The sequence below is a fragment of the Raphanus sativus genome, chromosome 6 (genome assembly GCF_000801105.2).
Source record: "Raphanus sativus cultivar WK10039 chromosome 6, ASM80110v3, whole genome shotgun sequence".
NCBI lineage: Eukaryota > Viridiplantae > Streptophyta > Magnoliopsida > Brassicales > Brassicaceae > Raphanus > Raphanus sativus.
In genome coordinates, this window is record NC_079516.1 from 52,718,654 (window position 1) to 52,731,474 (window position 12,821).

The following is a 12,821-nucleotide window of genomic DNA, read 5'->3' on the forward strand; positions in this document are numbered from 1 at the left end:
CCTTCAGTTGTTCCATCTTCTATCAGTTTTATGGGACCATCTCCTCCACTGGGGTCCAGTAAACATTATTTCCTTTCTACAAATTAAAAGATGTTTTTACTTTTTAGATAAGCTATTTTTTAGTTTATATACAAATTTGCCCAGGATCTGTTAAAAACATGAGTCGGGCCTGTGTGCAGCCTAATGCAATATTCTCTATACAATTCGTTAGTAATATAGTTTATGAAAGTTCAATGTGATATAAATCTTAAACGGAACCACACTAGATCAAAACCAATATACTTGGTTACTGGACTACACCGCATAGAATAACGAAATCAGAACAGACAGAACATCCCACAATAATTTCATGCGCCTATTATAAAAAATTTCCATCTATGATTTTAATTTGAAGCCGTCAGATTTTTATCTTTTTATAACCGTTGAAATTTTATTGGGTACGACAAAAAAGATTTCTTTATAGGAAAAGCTAATCGCCCATACTTTGGGTTGGACCCCATTGATGTAGGTCACAAGGCTGCTCCACCAAAAAGCTTATTAAGTGTCTTTGGAATAATCCTTTCCTGGATTCCAAAATCCTATCGTCCTTTTCATTTGACGGCTAATCCTTTGTAATTTGTATATAGTAATAACTAAAACCGAATGATAACATTAATACTTAGTTACTTATTACTTAATTGAAAATGAAACAAATGTTTTGATAATAGAAAAGCAGAGCTTTAAACAGTAACCATATCTCTAGCCAAACCAAAACTAGTGTCGATTTCAATTTGACTCATATAACTTAACAAAATACAATTAAAACACGAAACCGGTTTAAACCATTACCAAACATATGAACAGAAAACGGGGTCTACCACAAGAAAAGATGAGGCTATGAAACGAAAACGGGTTAAAGAAAGGCCTAAACTGGACCCTACTCTCCAGTGCTGGTCACACCACACAATGTTGAGGGGCAAAGGCCCAATTATCGACCCCACCACACCACATCCTCTGCCCACTTTTTTATTATAAATGAACTGTCCGGATCAGAAGTAAACCGGACTCAAATAAAGACATAGCACCGGTTAAGCCGGTTTAGCCCACCAACTTTTGCCTACCTATCTATCAGATAAGCATAGGCATCACGTCAGCAGAAATCATTTGGATTTTTAGTGATTTACACAAGTGAAAACAACACACTCCTATGTTCAACCAATTGTATGCATGAACTGATATTTTCACCTTTGGGTTTCATGCATAAACAAAACTCATCATCTATCTTTATTATGTGACTGTATGTCCTAACTGCAACAATAAACGCACTTTCTTACAAAAGCCTGAAACATTCCCTACTAATCTCTGCATGAGCCTTCCAAAGGACACTCCAACAAAAGGGTTGAACTCAAGATCCCGATATGTAAGTGTACCGTGTCTGAGCTCCCACCAAAAGCTCCACAATTTTCTCTGGCAATTCCCAGGAGATGAAAAAAGACACAATGTAAGAAAGTCAAAAATCAATAATAATCTTGTGAATGTAATAAAAATCTTAAAGCAAACCTGTAAAGAAGCCTATCAATGGAACTGGTTCCACCTTCTTCTGAGAGCTTTCCAGCTTCTGCCTGTAATCACCGAACAAGCATATAACGGTTTATTATTTAATTAACCAAAGCAGAACATAGATAAACATGTCAACTTCCCCCTCACTGACCTTGTGTACTTGGTGAAGAATGGATCTCTCAAGAGGTACAATGCCCATAGCAGCTTCCTTCTCCTAAGCTGAATAGAAACAAAGAAAACAATAATGTAAGTTAAACCGGTTCGACGTTTCGGTTTGAGATATATATATATATATATATATATATATATAATCTTAACCTCGTCTCTTTCAGGTTGAGAGAAATGGATTTGCTTGCTCTCCTCTCCCCACAGCTTCAGATTTGAAAGAATCCCCATCCCCAGTGTGTCCACAGAGAGTGATATAGCCCAAGGAATCCAAGAACTGATCCCATATCTTCTTATAAAGAGAACGTAGATGAGCGGTCTCGTAATGTAAAGAACCTCACCCATTACAAACAACGCTCCCTTAACACCCTTCTCAGATAATAGCTCGGAGATTGTTGTTCGTTTCTCCTTGACCATCACCACAGGTGGCTCTATAACTGCTTGCTGGTGTTGAATCCTTCGAGACCAGCCCGAGTTGGAAGAAGATGCTGTTGTTGTTGTTGTTCCTGTTCCTGTTCTTGCATTCTGACCGAATGAACTCAAAGCTGACATTGCCCGTCTTTCCGAGTTCCATGGATTTTGGTTTCCAAAACGATGGTTCCTATCTCTATTTTGCAGCTCTGGTTGGTTAGGATCTTTGTCATCATCATCATTAGGTGTTTCCCCACCATGGAGAAGCATCTTATATCCAGTATTCCGAAACAAGGCTAACCTAATGAGAGCCCTGAAACAGAAGAGATCAAAGTAAGCTCATACATATATAAATATACAAGTGAAAACAGAAGAGAGATGGAAAACTTACTTGATAGCTTCAGTGAGGATAATGAAGTTCCATTTTCTGTCTTCTCCATAGAAGTGCTCAGCAGCCACTTCAACAACGGTTTCCAAGTCCTTGAGGATGGAGATGAGTAGGGGATAAGAAAGGGATGATGGTCCAAGATGAGGAGGAGGGGTGGTTGGAAGAGTTTCAATGATGTGTTCATTGATGGTTGTGAATATTCCTAGAATCGCCGTAACTGCATAGAAGATTTTACCCAAAAATAAAAAAAAAACAACACTCATCACTCACACCTCCCTAGAGATTTACACAAAAGAAAGAACAAAACAAACATTCTTTTTTATCAAAAGACTTCAAAGACACTAAACATGTGAGAGAGCTAAGCAGTGCAAGTAAAATTAAAAAAAAGGGTTACCAAAAAAAAGAAGCATAGAAAAACCTGCTTCGGGTCCAATCTCTGAAGCAGAAAACTTCTCAGGTAGCAGCCATGTCAACCCCTGTACACACCCCAAATCAACCAAACACTCTAAGATCACAATCTCATCAAACTAATTAAAGTACTAAGTTTTGATTCAATTTTGCTTAGCCTCTCTATATATACAAACAGCTGCTCAAAGCAAACAAAAAGAAAAAACGTATTGAAATTAGTCAAAATGATGAATCGTCTTCTTACGTTGGCAAGAGATCCTAAGGAATGTACATACTCTCTGTTCCTCCATACCCATTGCTTATAAGCTTCCATTGAACACCTTTTTCACTAATCAATTTGAATGATTTCACACAAGAAGAGAATCAATCGGAAACAAAATCATCCCATCCCATTCTCTCGTTTTGGTTTCGGTTCTTTGGTTTGCTGCCGGAGACTAGGACCAAATGTTGTCCGTCGATATTCACAGTTCGTTAAATCAACGGTTAAAATTCGATGTCTCTTTTTTTTTAACATGTGGATGGATCATTCATCGGGAGACGTAATTAGGCCTTATCTACTACTCCACTATAAATTTAATGGGCCGTATGTAATACTATCTCAGCCCATATTGCTTTTTTTTCTTGTCAAACATTCAGCCCATATTGCTGTAAAAAAAGTACAAAGAAATTAAGAAACTATCTCTAGCTCGGTTTGATTAAACGAATCATTGCTGGAGATTAAGGAAGCCATTGCTGCATCGTAGAAGAGGATTTGTTCGGAACTGTGTATGAACCAACCAAAAGATGAATTTAATTTTGGATTATAAAATGATAACTGATAAAACTAAGAGTACAATAAGTTCAAAAAAACTATAGGATTAAGCATCATCTTGGTAAGAGCAGAAATCAGATTGATAGACTAAAGATAATATTCTCCATAAAGAGCACACACACTGCTTCAAACCCAAAAAAAAAAAAACAATTAGAGAATGCTATTTCTCAATACCCAAAGTCTTGTTATTGTTGTTATGGAGAATGGCAAAAACATTACAAGTACAACTTGTCTTGTCTGCGTGTATGGACGAATACTTTCATCAAGTAATCAAGTTGCCACTTTATCAAATAACAAAAGGTCTAAAACACCTTTCGTTATTGTGTAGTTAATATTGTGTAGTTGCTGAAAATATCCAAACTTTATTTCGATCGTGATAATTATTTCGATAGTACGTATTAATTTTACGTTCAAAATGATTAAAGATTTGAGCTTTGATGATGATCAGCTCATAAAGAGTGATATTTATGACCTTAATGATACATTAATTAAAATCACAAAACCCAACGCTCTCTCTACAGCATCAGCAGACTGCGTGCCGTTTCATGCACGTTAATAAGCCCCACAAGCCTCACGCGCCTCGGGGTCCCCTCGACACTTTCTTCCTTTCTGGGCCACAAAAGTCGATGCTAAAGCCAATGGCATTCTCGTTATTTTATTCGACACACAAGGGGCAATTGTATCGACTTTCCGCACACGTGAGCTAAGCACTATAACTATTTCAAATTTCAATCGTTATCCTGACCGTTCGATTAGGTCCTACAAGAGCCGTTTGATCGTTGTAATTTTGAAAAATCTCGCGATACGATAAGAAAAGTCATGCGTTATGTTTATTTCTGACAGAACAAATCTAAAGCTGACTAAACGACTCTGACACACAGTTCTGTCCGAAAGAGAGTCTCTTGACGACTCCTTATTACAGCTTGATATCTTGGAGAAGCAACTTTTGTTTTGAAATTCAAAGTTCTTCTTCAACAACGTTTGCTTGAGATAGTTAGCAAAAAAAAACATTTGCTTGAGAAATTCAGAAGCTAAAGCATAGATCTTCGTTCCCAGGTATTTATTTGTTTAATCTCAAAGATAACTGTTCTTGGATTAGATACAAGCTTTTAAGTAAAACAAAAGGTTTATCTTTACTTGCAGTAAAGACAAGTTAGAGATTTGTCACCAAACTTATGTGTAGTGTTAGTGGAGTTTGGTTCATACTCTTTATGAAGATTTTAATCACACGATTTGTTGAAAGAGACTCACATCTTCTCTTTGAAACAAAGTCTTCCTCTTTCCCTCTTTACTGTTTTGCCTTCTAAACCAGCTTAAAGCTTTTCAATCTTGTGTTTGGAGCTCTCTCTCTCTCAGCATTGTTCTCCAGAAGGGTATTCTTGTCTTTTTCCAATATTCCATGACTTTCATTAAACAATTCTCATATAATAAGATAGATGATGGATGATGCTTCTATTTAATTTATTATCTTGATCATTATAGCTTTTATAGCAATTAAATGTTCACACCGACGCAAGTAAAGGAAAATGACATGTTAAAAAATTTGTCTGGTAGGGTTTTGTTTTCCAGCAAATATATATCGAAAGCTTTGCTGTGAATCATTTCAAGATTCTCAAGAACTCTTTTTGATAGCTTCTTCCTTTTTGTTTTTTGTTTTTAAATCCGTGTCTTTTATTTATAACATATCTACCACCATCTTGTTCATCACTCATTCAATTTCAACTACTCCCTTCATTACTTTCTGCTCTCCACTTTTCTTTTTAACTTAAAAACTTTATTCCTTATTTTTTTTGGTGTAACATAACAGAACTCGAGGTTGTGTGTGTGATCATGGTGGAGGAGAATCAAACAGTTGAAGAGTTGTTACTACAAGCACTAGAGCTTGTCCCTACCGCTTTGGCAAAAGCGAGAACAGCCAAAGGCTTCACCACCAGGTGGAGAGTGATCATCACGAGACTAGAGAAGATACCGACGTGTCTATCAGATCTCTCAAGCCACCCTTGCTTCTCCAAAAACACTCTCTGCAGAGAGCAGCTCCAATCCGTTTTACAAACCCTAAAAGAATCCATCGAGCTCGTATGCGTGCAAGAGAAGCAACGAGAAGGGAAACTCAAGATGCAGAGCGATCTCGACTCCCTCTCTTCCAAAATCGATCTCACCTTGAGAGACTGCGGGCTGCTGATGAAAACAGGCGTCCTAAGCGAAGTCACTCCTACGCCTCAGCAACAACAACAAGACTCCGAAACGTTCAGCGTGAGAGAGCTGCTCGCTCGGCTTCAGATAGGTCACTCGGAGTCCAAACGCAAGGCACTCGAGCAGCTCGTCGAGGTGATGAAAGACGACGAAAAAGCCGTTATAACGGCTATAGGACGGACAAACGTCGCGTCTCTGGTTCAGCTTCTGACTTCCCCTAGCGCGAGGGAGAACGCTGCGAGTGTAATCTGCTCTCTAGCCGAATCAGGAGGATGCGAGAGCTGGCTCCTCTCAGAGAACGCATTGCCTCCGCTGATCAGACTCCTCGAATCAGGAACTCCGTTAGCTAAAGAGAAAGCCGTCATCTCCCTGCAGAGACTGTCGTTTTCATCGTCGGAGACTTCACGCGCCATCGTCGGCCACGGAGGTGTCGGTCCTTTGATAGAGCTCTGCAAAACAGGGGACTCTGTTTCTCAAGCCGCTTCGGCTTCTACTTTGAAAAACATCTCCTCTGTTCCCGAAGCGAGACATAGCCTTGCGGAGGAAGGTATCGTTAAGGCGATGATCGACGTGCTCAGCTGCGGGATCTTGCTGGGGTCTAAAGAGTACGCTGCCGAGTGTCTTCAGCATCTCACCTCGAGCAACGAAGCTCTGAGGAGATCGGTTGTATCGGAGAATGGGATTCAAACTCTCCTCGCTTACTTAGACGGACCACTCCCTCAAGAGTCAGGAGTCTCGGCGATACGCAACCTCGTTAACTCTGTTCCTCCCGAGGCTTATGACAAGATAGTTCACGGTTTAGTCCACGTTCTAAGAGCAGGATCAACGGGAGCTCAGCAGGCGGCTGCGTCGACTATCTGCAGGATGGCTACGTCGAACGAGACTAAGAGAATGATAGGGGAGTCTGGTTGTATTCCTCTGTTGGTGAGGTTGTTGGAGGCGAAAGGTGGTGGAGCTAGAGAGGTAGCTGCTCAGGCTATAGCGAGTCTTGTCACGGTTCCGAGGAATTGTAGGGAAGTGAAGAGAGAGGAGAAGAGCGTGGCGAGTCTTGTGATGTTGCTCGAGCCTAGCCCGAGCAACTCGGCTAAGAAGTATGCGGTTTCCTGTTTGGCGGCGGTGTGTTCGAGCAGGAAGTGTAGGAAGCTGATGGTTTCTCATGGAGCTGTTGGTTATCTGAAGAAGTTGGCGGAGATGGAGGTTCCTGGTTCCAGGAAGCTTCTTGAGAGGATTGAGAAAGGGAGATTGAAAAGTTTCTTTAGTAGAAAGTAAGAGAAAGTAATGAGGCAGATCTTTTATGTTAAAAAATATAATGTAATGTGGTATATTATATATGTTGTAATGTTTCATAATCTATATGAAACAAGGACAATGGTATTGATCAGAAGAATGATGATGAAATTTAGGTTTGTGCATTTTATAATGTGAGATTTTTTACAACTTTCAATAAAAGCAAAACGAATGTTTTTATTAGTATGAAAAATCTCAGCTTTATATCTCAACAACAAACACCAAACCTCAGTTACTGAAAGTGGTAAAGAGAAGACTTGAGGTTTGGGAGATAAGAATCATCAAGTGGTGGAGATTCTGATGCCGCTAAGGACATAGCCACCAAAAGAGTTCATCTGCATGTGAGGGTGAGTTCTAGATGGAAGCACCTGATATTCGCGTAGCCACGGTTCTGTTATTTGCAGATTGATGGCCATCTTCCCTTGCTGAAGGTTGTGCATACATGTAGCCAGAGGCTGTGAAATTTTTCATCATATCATGAGACAAATGTTCTTAATGCAAAAAAATACAAACCAGAACATATCTTTTATGGACACAACATACCTGTAGATACTGATGATATATTGCAAAGGGTGCAGAGTAGGAGAGCAGTGGCAACACATCTTTAGCTAAACTCCATGGATCTTGGTCTTGTGCAGCCATGATTAAACTGCAAAAATCAGATGACACTAATGAACCCAAATCTCAGCTAAAGAGAAACAATAATAATAATATTTACCTGGAGAAACCGTTTTCTTTCCACATTTCTACTGCTTCTTTTGAAGCTTTGGCTCCAGCTTTTGGGGATTTTATAACTTTGCTCTCTAGGAGAACAACATCATCTACTACTCTGGCCTCAACTGTCACAGATACATCTTCAACCTTATCAGATGCAGATGATTCCTGCATTTTTTTTCAATTAAAAAACCTTTTGTTAGAATCAGAAGTTTTATAAACCAAGTGAAACGGCACAGGTTGGAAACTTGCATTGATATTAATCTCAGAGTTACAAACTCTTTCAGGAGATGCAGTTTTGGGTGAGGAGAGCTCGTCTATAGATGACTGCACGATCCTCTCTATAACCTTGTCAGTAAAGTTGAACATCCTAACCATATCCACAGAGGAAGGAGTGTTTCCTTTATATGTATTGCAAACATAACCAGTGCCTCCTAACCTTTCGGCCACTGCACCAGTGACAAGGCCACCGACCATATCCACCACAAGCACATCCGAGTATGCGGTGACATTAGCCATTGTTAACAGAAGAGATAACGCATCTACTCGCAAGAATCTGGAAATACAATAGCAATCAATACCAAATCTATCGGTTGTTGTCTAAAAAGAAGGAACAAAGTAAATACACAATACCCGATTCTGGCTGGATATTTCTTGAAATAAGCTTCACAGATACTGTCCAAAAAAATACATAAAACAGATCCGAAAATAAGAGAAACGAAAGAAGTCATAAAACAAAAAGAAGACAGATCAAAAGTTATAAAAAAAAACCTTCGAGCAAAAGGACGCCTCAGAAGCACCTTAGGTGCATACTTCTTCTGTTTCTTAAGCTTATATTTATCCTGTAAATAGTATAAAAAAAAAGGATTAAAACAAGAAAATCAACTACCGAGTAGAAGCAGAGAGAGAGAGAGAGAGAGAGAGAGAGAAGTAAAAAAACTGTAAAAGAAATAACCTGAGACAACTGAAACTTCTTGTCAAATGTTTTGCTGTTTGCAATCAGTGCTTCAATAATCTCATCTCCTTTTGCACCCTCTCTACTCAACATTAAAACAATAAGTAAGCAACTATTTCAACGTATGAAACCGCATCTTCTTTATTATTATTATTATAAATATACACGCAAACAGAGAGAGATAGTTAAAGACTTTGTTTTCTAACCTCCGCATAGCTCCAATTTCTTCTTCAGTAAGGTTTTGAGCTTCATTGTTGTCGATAAGTTCGCGATTATCTCTAGTATCTTCGGTAACGTTATTACTAGTACTTTCTGGGATTAGCAAAACAACATCAGTTCAATCAAATCTTTAAACATTATAATATACAAAAAAAAAAGGAAAAATTATTTCATGTGAGTTTGGGAGAGGAAGACAAAAACCTTTTTTGATGGGAAGAATGCGAGAGAGGAAAGAACCTTCTTCTGATCCGCTTTCGACTTGGAACAGAGATCCAAACGGAGCTCCGATCAATGGCTTTAACGAGTACCTCGTATTCCCTATTTTTAATCCACTGTCCCAAACACAACAAAGAGACAAATAGAGAGAGAGAGAGAGAGAGAGAGAGAATAAATAAAAGAACCAGATATAAATCGAGGAATGAGAAACCAATATGAAAGAAGACTCACGCGCCACCAGATAGACGAGCGAAGACGAGACGGTCTCCATCGTTCACGTCAAGCAAAACGCTGCAACCTTCGCTAGCAAATCTAGGATTTATGTCTTGAGCCTTGTTGCTGTTATTTTTATTCTCCGACATATCCTGATCCTTATCGTGCTCCATCGAGAAAGAAAGAGAAACAGAACTGCAGTTTTTTTTCGCTTAGTTTAGTTTAAAGGCAAAGTGAATACCCGTTTTGTGTAAAACCCTAACGACATGGTTTTTGTCGGTTAAAAGAAGCGGGTTTTTTTAATGTTAAATCAGGCCGACGTCAAAGCCCATTGAGCCTTTTATAGACCCAATGTCTACAAAGCAACGTGGATTTTTAAAAAATTTCCAGTGATATGTGCCACGTCGTTGTTTGTACGCGCGGGGATCCTCTCATGGACTCTCGACTTCCATTCACTAGCAAGAGTAAGAGATATAATCAAGTGTGGGAGAAGCACGGCTAGTTCATAAAGAGGTCGGTATAATCGAACGGTCTAGAATGAAGGATGGAGGAGTTCAGTGTGATGTTTTGTTTGTTTATCGGGAAACGAAGATGACCAAACAAGCCCTATCTCCTTGATTACACACAAAGACAGAGAAGTTCAAGACAAAAAAAAAAGAACACAAAACAGAGGTTCTCTCTGTACACAAAGAAGGGCGGCCTCTTTTTCGTGTGTGTGTGTGTGTGTGTTTTCCAGAGAGAAGATGGCTAGTACGTTAGATGTATCGAGAGCAGAGCTTGGTCTAGTGGTTATGTATCTGAACAAAGCAGAGGCAAGGGATAAGTTATGCAGAGCTATACAGTATGGTTCAAAGTTCGTGAGCGGTGGGCAACCTGGTACTGCTCAAAACGTTGATAAATCCACTACCTTAGCCAGAAAAGTCTTCCGTCTTTTCAAGGTTATATAAATATCCTTTTTCTTTGGTTGCTTTGTGTTTTCTTTTTGATTTTGTAATTCAACTAAATATATGTTCTTTTATCATTGTTTTGCAGTTTGTTAATGATTTACATGGTCTTATCAGTCCTGTTCCTAAAGGGACTCCACTTCCTCTCGCTTTGCTTGGAAAGGTGCTTCATAATTCTTTTTATTTTCATTCAAAACTGCTCAAGAATAAAGAGTTCGTAGTCCTCTTCTTTCATCGTATCTTTGTTCTATATTAATCCTGGTTGATTGGTGTTTGTTATTTTGCAGTCCAAGAACGCACTCTTGTCTACATTCTTGTTCCTGGATCAAATCGTCTGGCTTGGAAGATCAGGAATCTATAAGGTGAGGGAAACTAGACCTGTTCGCCCATTGACTAATGTTTGTTTGTTTGCGAATAATGTTATTATTTTATCTTACGTCGCAGAACCAAGAGCGAGCTGAGTTACTTGGACGTATATCAGTTTTCTGCTGGATGGGATCATCTGTCTGTACAACTTTAGTTGAGGTCCGTTTTTAATTTGCTTTTCCTTTTATGTTACAGTTTTCACAATCACCGCTTACTATCTGTTTCCACTGTTGTTAATTAGCTCGGTGAGATTGGAAGGCTCTCATCGTCGATGAAGAAGATCGAGAAAGGGCTTAAGAATGGCAACAAGTATCAAGTAATGTTTGTCAATCTTAGGGGATCTTATATCATAATAACTCAATTCATGTGTTTGTCAATTACGTAAATTTGCAGGATGAGGAGTATCGTGCCAAGCTTAAACAGTCTAACGAGAGAAGTCTTGCTTTGATCAAATCAGCCATGGACATTGTTGTAGCAGCTGGTCTTCTTCGGTTATATCCAGAGAAGATCACTCCTCGTGTCACCGGAGCTTTTGGATTCATCACCTCCCTCATTTCTTGCTACCAGGTAAAACAACACTTTTCTTTTTTCGTTCTCCACAACAACACACACTTTCCAAGTTCTGAATATTTACGTGTCATTCAATAAACACAGTTGCTTCCGACACGACTCAAGATCAAGGAACCTTGAAGCTTATGGAAGAAAGCTGGCGTTCAAGAGAAAGTTTAATTATGTAATACTATGTTGGTCCGTTTGAGTAATTTGCTGCTGTTATTAGTCCTTGTATAAATACTTATCTGCATGAATGATGATTATAATTAAAAAAAATTATGCCTCAGGTTCTTGTTGCGCAAGTTTTAGTTTTTTGCATAATGGGATTCATCCATGCATCGTGGAACAATCGTTCTCCCATGATTATATAATAACCACATTCTCCAACCGGCAACGCGAACCATACTAAACTCTCATTGCCGTATGAGATTCCAATGTTGGACAAAACTTTTGCTTCTTTGGGCTTTCTTCACAATCCCGCAAGGTTTCAACACTCTGGTCCCCCAGAAAAAGTTTAAATCATCCCTGAACGTGGCGTATATACAGAGCAAAAGATAATCTCAGTTTAATTAGGCTTCACCAGGGTATATGTGATTTTTTACGGTTGAACCGGGATTGAGTTTGGTTGGTACTGGAATAAAGTGCAAGAGGGATTGCGTCTCTTTGCGTCCAAAGGACCTAAACGGACCCTACCTAGGTACCAACTTCACGTACAAGGAGTTCTCACTCAATTTGAAGAAAATGGAAAAGATAACATAATCAAATATCGATATATAGAGAAATATTAAAAACTATTCCTAATGTCAAAAGATATCCTGCTCATAATACAACTGCATGAATATACGCAAATCCATAGTTTTCCCAAAAACAAATATTATAGTAATTTTTGATTAATGAAAATGGAATAATAATTCGCCATTGTCGTCTATGACTAGCTCGCACGTTTTGAGCCTAATCTCTCACGAACGATTCATTGACCCGTTGACCTTGAAGCAGGGATGTTAAAATGGGTTTATGTTCGCGAGTTTTTAATGTGTTCTCAAAAAAAAAACGCCCGTCTAGATCCATTTAGTTTAATAGATTTTAAATGAGTAGTTTTGTTAAGATTCATTTATTAAATGGGTTCTGCGTAAAATTAGTGGCGATCCTATTAATCCATTTAACTTAATATAATTAATTAACTATTTTCTGTGAAAAATGTGATTGTGTAATTTTGACGAAAGAAATCAATTTTATGGTTTTGGCGAAAAAATTCGATTTTTTCCTGTTTGAAGAAAAATTCATTTTTTTGGTTTTGACGAAAAAATTGATTTTACGGTTTTGACGAAAAATTCAATTTTTATGTTTTGGTGGGAAAACTCGAGTTTTAAGGTTTTGGAGGGAAACTTGATATTAAGGTTTTGGTAGAAAAACTCGATTTTACGATTTTGGCGAGAAAAT

General features: G+C 38.6%; 4 protein-coding genes across 6 annotated transcripts; 2 read left to right on the plus strand and 2 right to left on the minus strand.

The window, feature by feature from the left end:
* Positions 1–1,240: 1,240 nt before the first annotated feature.
* LOC108806997 (peroxisome biogenesis protein 16) lies at positions 1,241–3,395 on the minus strand. 2 transcript variants are annotated; one of them, XM_018579222.2, is made up of 7 exons: positions 3,156–3,395; positions 2,898–2,979; positions 2,507–2,720; positions 1,858–2,428; positions 1,691–1,758; positions 1,540–1,601; positions 1,241–1,446 (listed from the first exon to the last, which is right to left on the minus strand). In XM_018579222.2, exons 1-7 carry the CDS (start codon positions 3,222–3,224, stop codon positions 1,385–1,387), a joined length of 1,128 nt encoding a protein of 375 aa, XP_018434724.1. In that variant the 5' UTR covers positions 3,225–3,395; the 3' UTR covers positions 1,241–1,384. The 2 variants fall into 2 exon arrangements, with proteins under 2 accessions (XP_018434724.1, XP_018434725.1); XM_018579223.2 differs by having other exon boundaries at positions 2,922–2,979; positions 3,156–3,392.
* A 1,163-nt stretch (positions 3,396–4,558) lies between these two features.
* Positions 4,559–7,284, plus strand: LOC108813042 (protein CELLULOSE SYNTHASE INTERACTIVE 3-like). 2 transcript variants are annotated; one of them, XM_018585473.2, is made up of 2 exons: positions 4,559–4,778; positions 5,530–7,284. In XM_018585473.2, exon 2 carries the CDS (start codon positions 5,553–5,555, stop codon positions 7,182–7,184), a length of 1,632 nt encoding a protein of 543 aa, XP_018440975.2. In that variant the 5' UTR covers positions 4,559–4,778; positions 5,530–5,552; the 3' UTR covers positions 7,185–7,284. The 2 variants fall into 2 exon arrangements, with proteins under 2 accessions (XP_018440975.2, XP_018440976.2); XM_018585474.2 differs by lacking the exon at positions 4,559–4,778 and adding an exon at positions 4,915–5,095.
* An 18-nt stretch (positions 7,285–7,302) lies between these two features.
* On the minus strand, positions 7,303–9,766 carry LOC108813044 (uncharacterized). The gene is made up of 10 exons (XM_018585475.2): positions 9,538–9,766; positions 9,292–9,422; positions 9,078–9,183; positions 8,872–8,953; positions 8,688–8,758; positions 8,550–8,591; positions 8,169–8,472; positions 7,921–8,084; positions 7,746–7,851; positions 7,303–7,657 (listed from the first exon to the last, which is right to left on the minus strand). Exons 1-10 carry the CDS (start codon positions 9,690–9,692, stop codon positions 7,484–7,486), a joined length of 1,335 nt encoding a protein of 444 aa, XP_018440977.2. The 5' UTR covers positions 9,693–9,766; the 3' UTR covers positions 7,303–7,483.
* Positions 9,767–10,121: 355 nt separating this feature from the next.
* LOC108813045 (peroxisomal membrane protein 11D) lies at positions 10,122–11,668 on the plus strand. Its single transcript, XM_018585476.2, has 7 exons — positions 10,122–10,457; positions 10,552–10,626; positions 10,751–10,825; positions 10,908–10,988; positions 11,071–11,145; positions 11,223–11,396; positions 11,484–11,668. The coding sequence occupies exons 1-7, from the start codon at positions 10,263–10,265 to the stop codon at positions 11,517–11,519; spliced, it is 711 nt and encodes a 236-aa protein (XP_018440978.2). The 5' UTR covers positions 10,122–10,262; the 3' UTR covers positions 11,520–11,668.
* Positions 11,669–12,821: the final 1,153 nt, after the last annotated feature.

Bases quoted from the DNA above. Each gene is read 5' to 3' on its own strand.
- LOC108806997 (XM_018579222.2), bottom strand. From the start codon at position 3,224: ATGGAAGCTTATAAGCAATGGGTATGGAGGAACAGAGAGTATGTACAT. The intron at 1,759-1,857 runs GTTAAGATTATA...GTTTCTATTCAG, and splicing joins CTCAACCTGAAAGAGACGAG to CTTAGGAGAAGGAAGCTGCT. The intron at 1,447-1,539 runs GTTTGCTTTAAG...GGGAATTGCCAG, and splicing joins ATTGATAGGCTTCTTTACAG to AGAAAATTGTGGAGCTTTTG.
- LOC108813042 (XM_018585473.2), top strand. From the start codon at position 5,553: ATGGTGGAGGAGAATCAAACAGTTGAAGAGTTGTTACTACAAGCACTA.
- LOC108813044 (XM_018585475.2), bottom strand. From the start codon at position 9,692: ATGGAGCACGATAAGGATCAGGATATGTCGGAGAATAAAAATAACAGC. The intron at 9,184-9,291 runs GTTTTTGTCTTC...TGCTAATCCCAG, and splicing joins CATTCTTCCCATCAAAAAAG to AAAGTACTAGTAATAACGTT. The intron at 8,759-8,871 runs GTTATTTCTTTT...TACTATTTACAG, and splicing joins AGAAGTTTCAGTTGTCTCAG to GATAAATATAAGCTTAAGAA.
- LOC108813045 (XM_018585476.2), top strand. From the start codon at position 10,263: ATGGCTAGTACGTTAGATGTATCGAGAGCAGAGCTTGGTCTAGTGGTT. The intron at 10,458-10,551 runs GTTATATAAATA...ATTGTTTTGCAG, and splicing joins AAGTCTTCCGTCTTTTCAAG to TTTGTTAATGATTTACATGG. The intron at 10,989-11,070 runs GTCCGTTTTTAA...GTTGTTAATTAG, and splicing joins TCTGTACAACTTTAGTTGAG to CTCGGTGAGATTGGAAGGCT.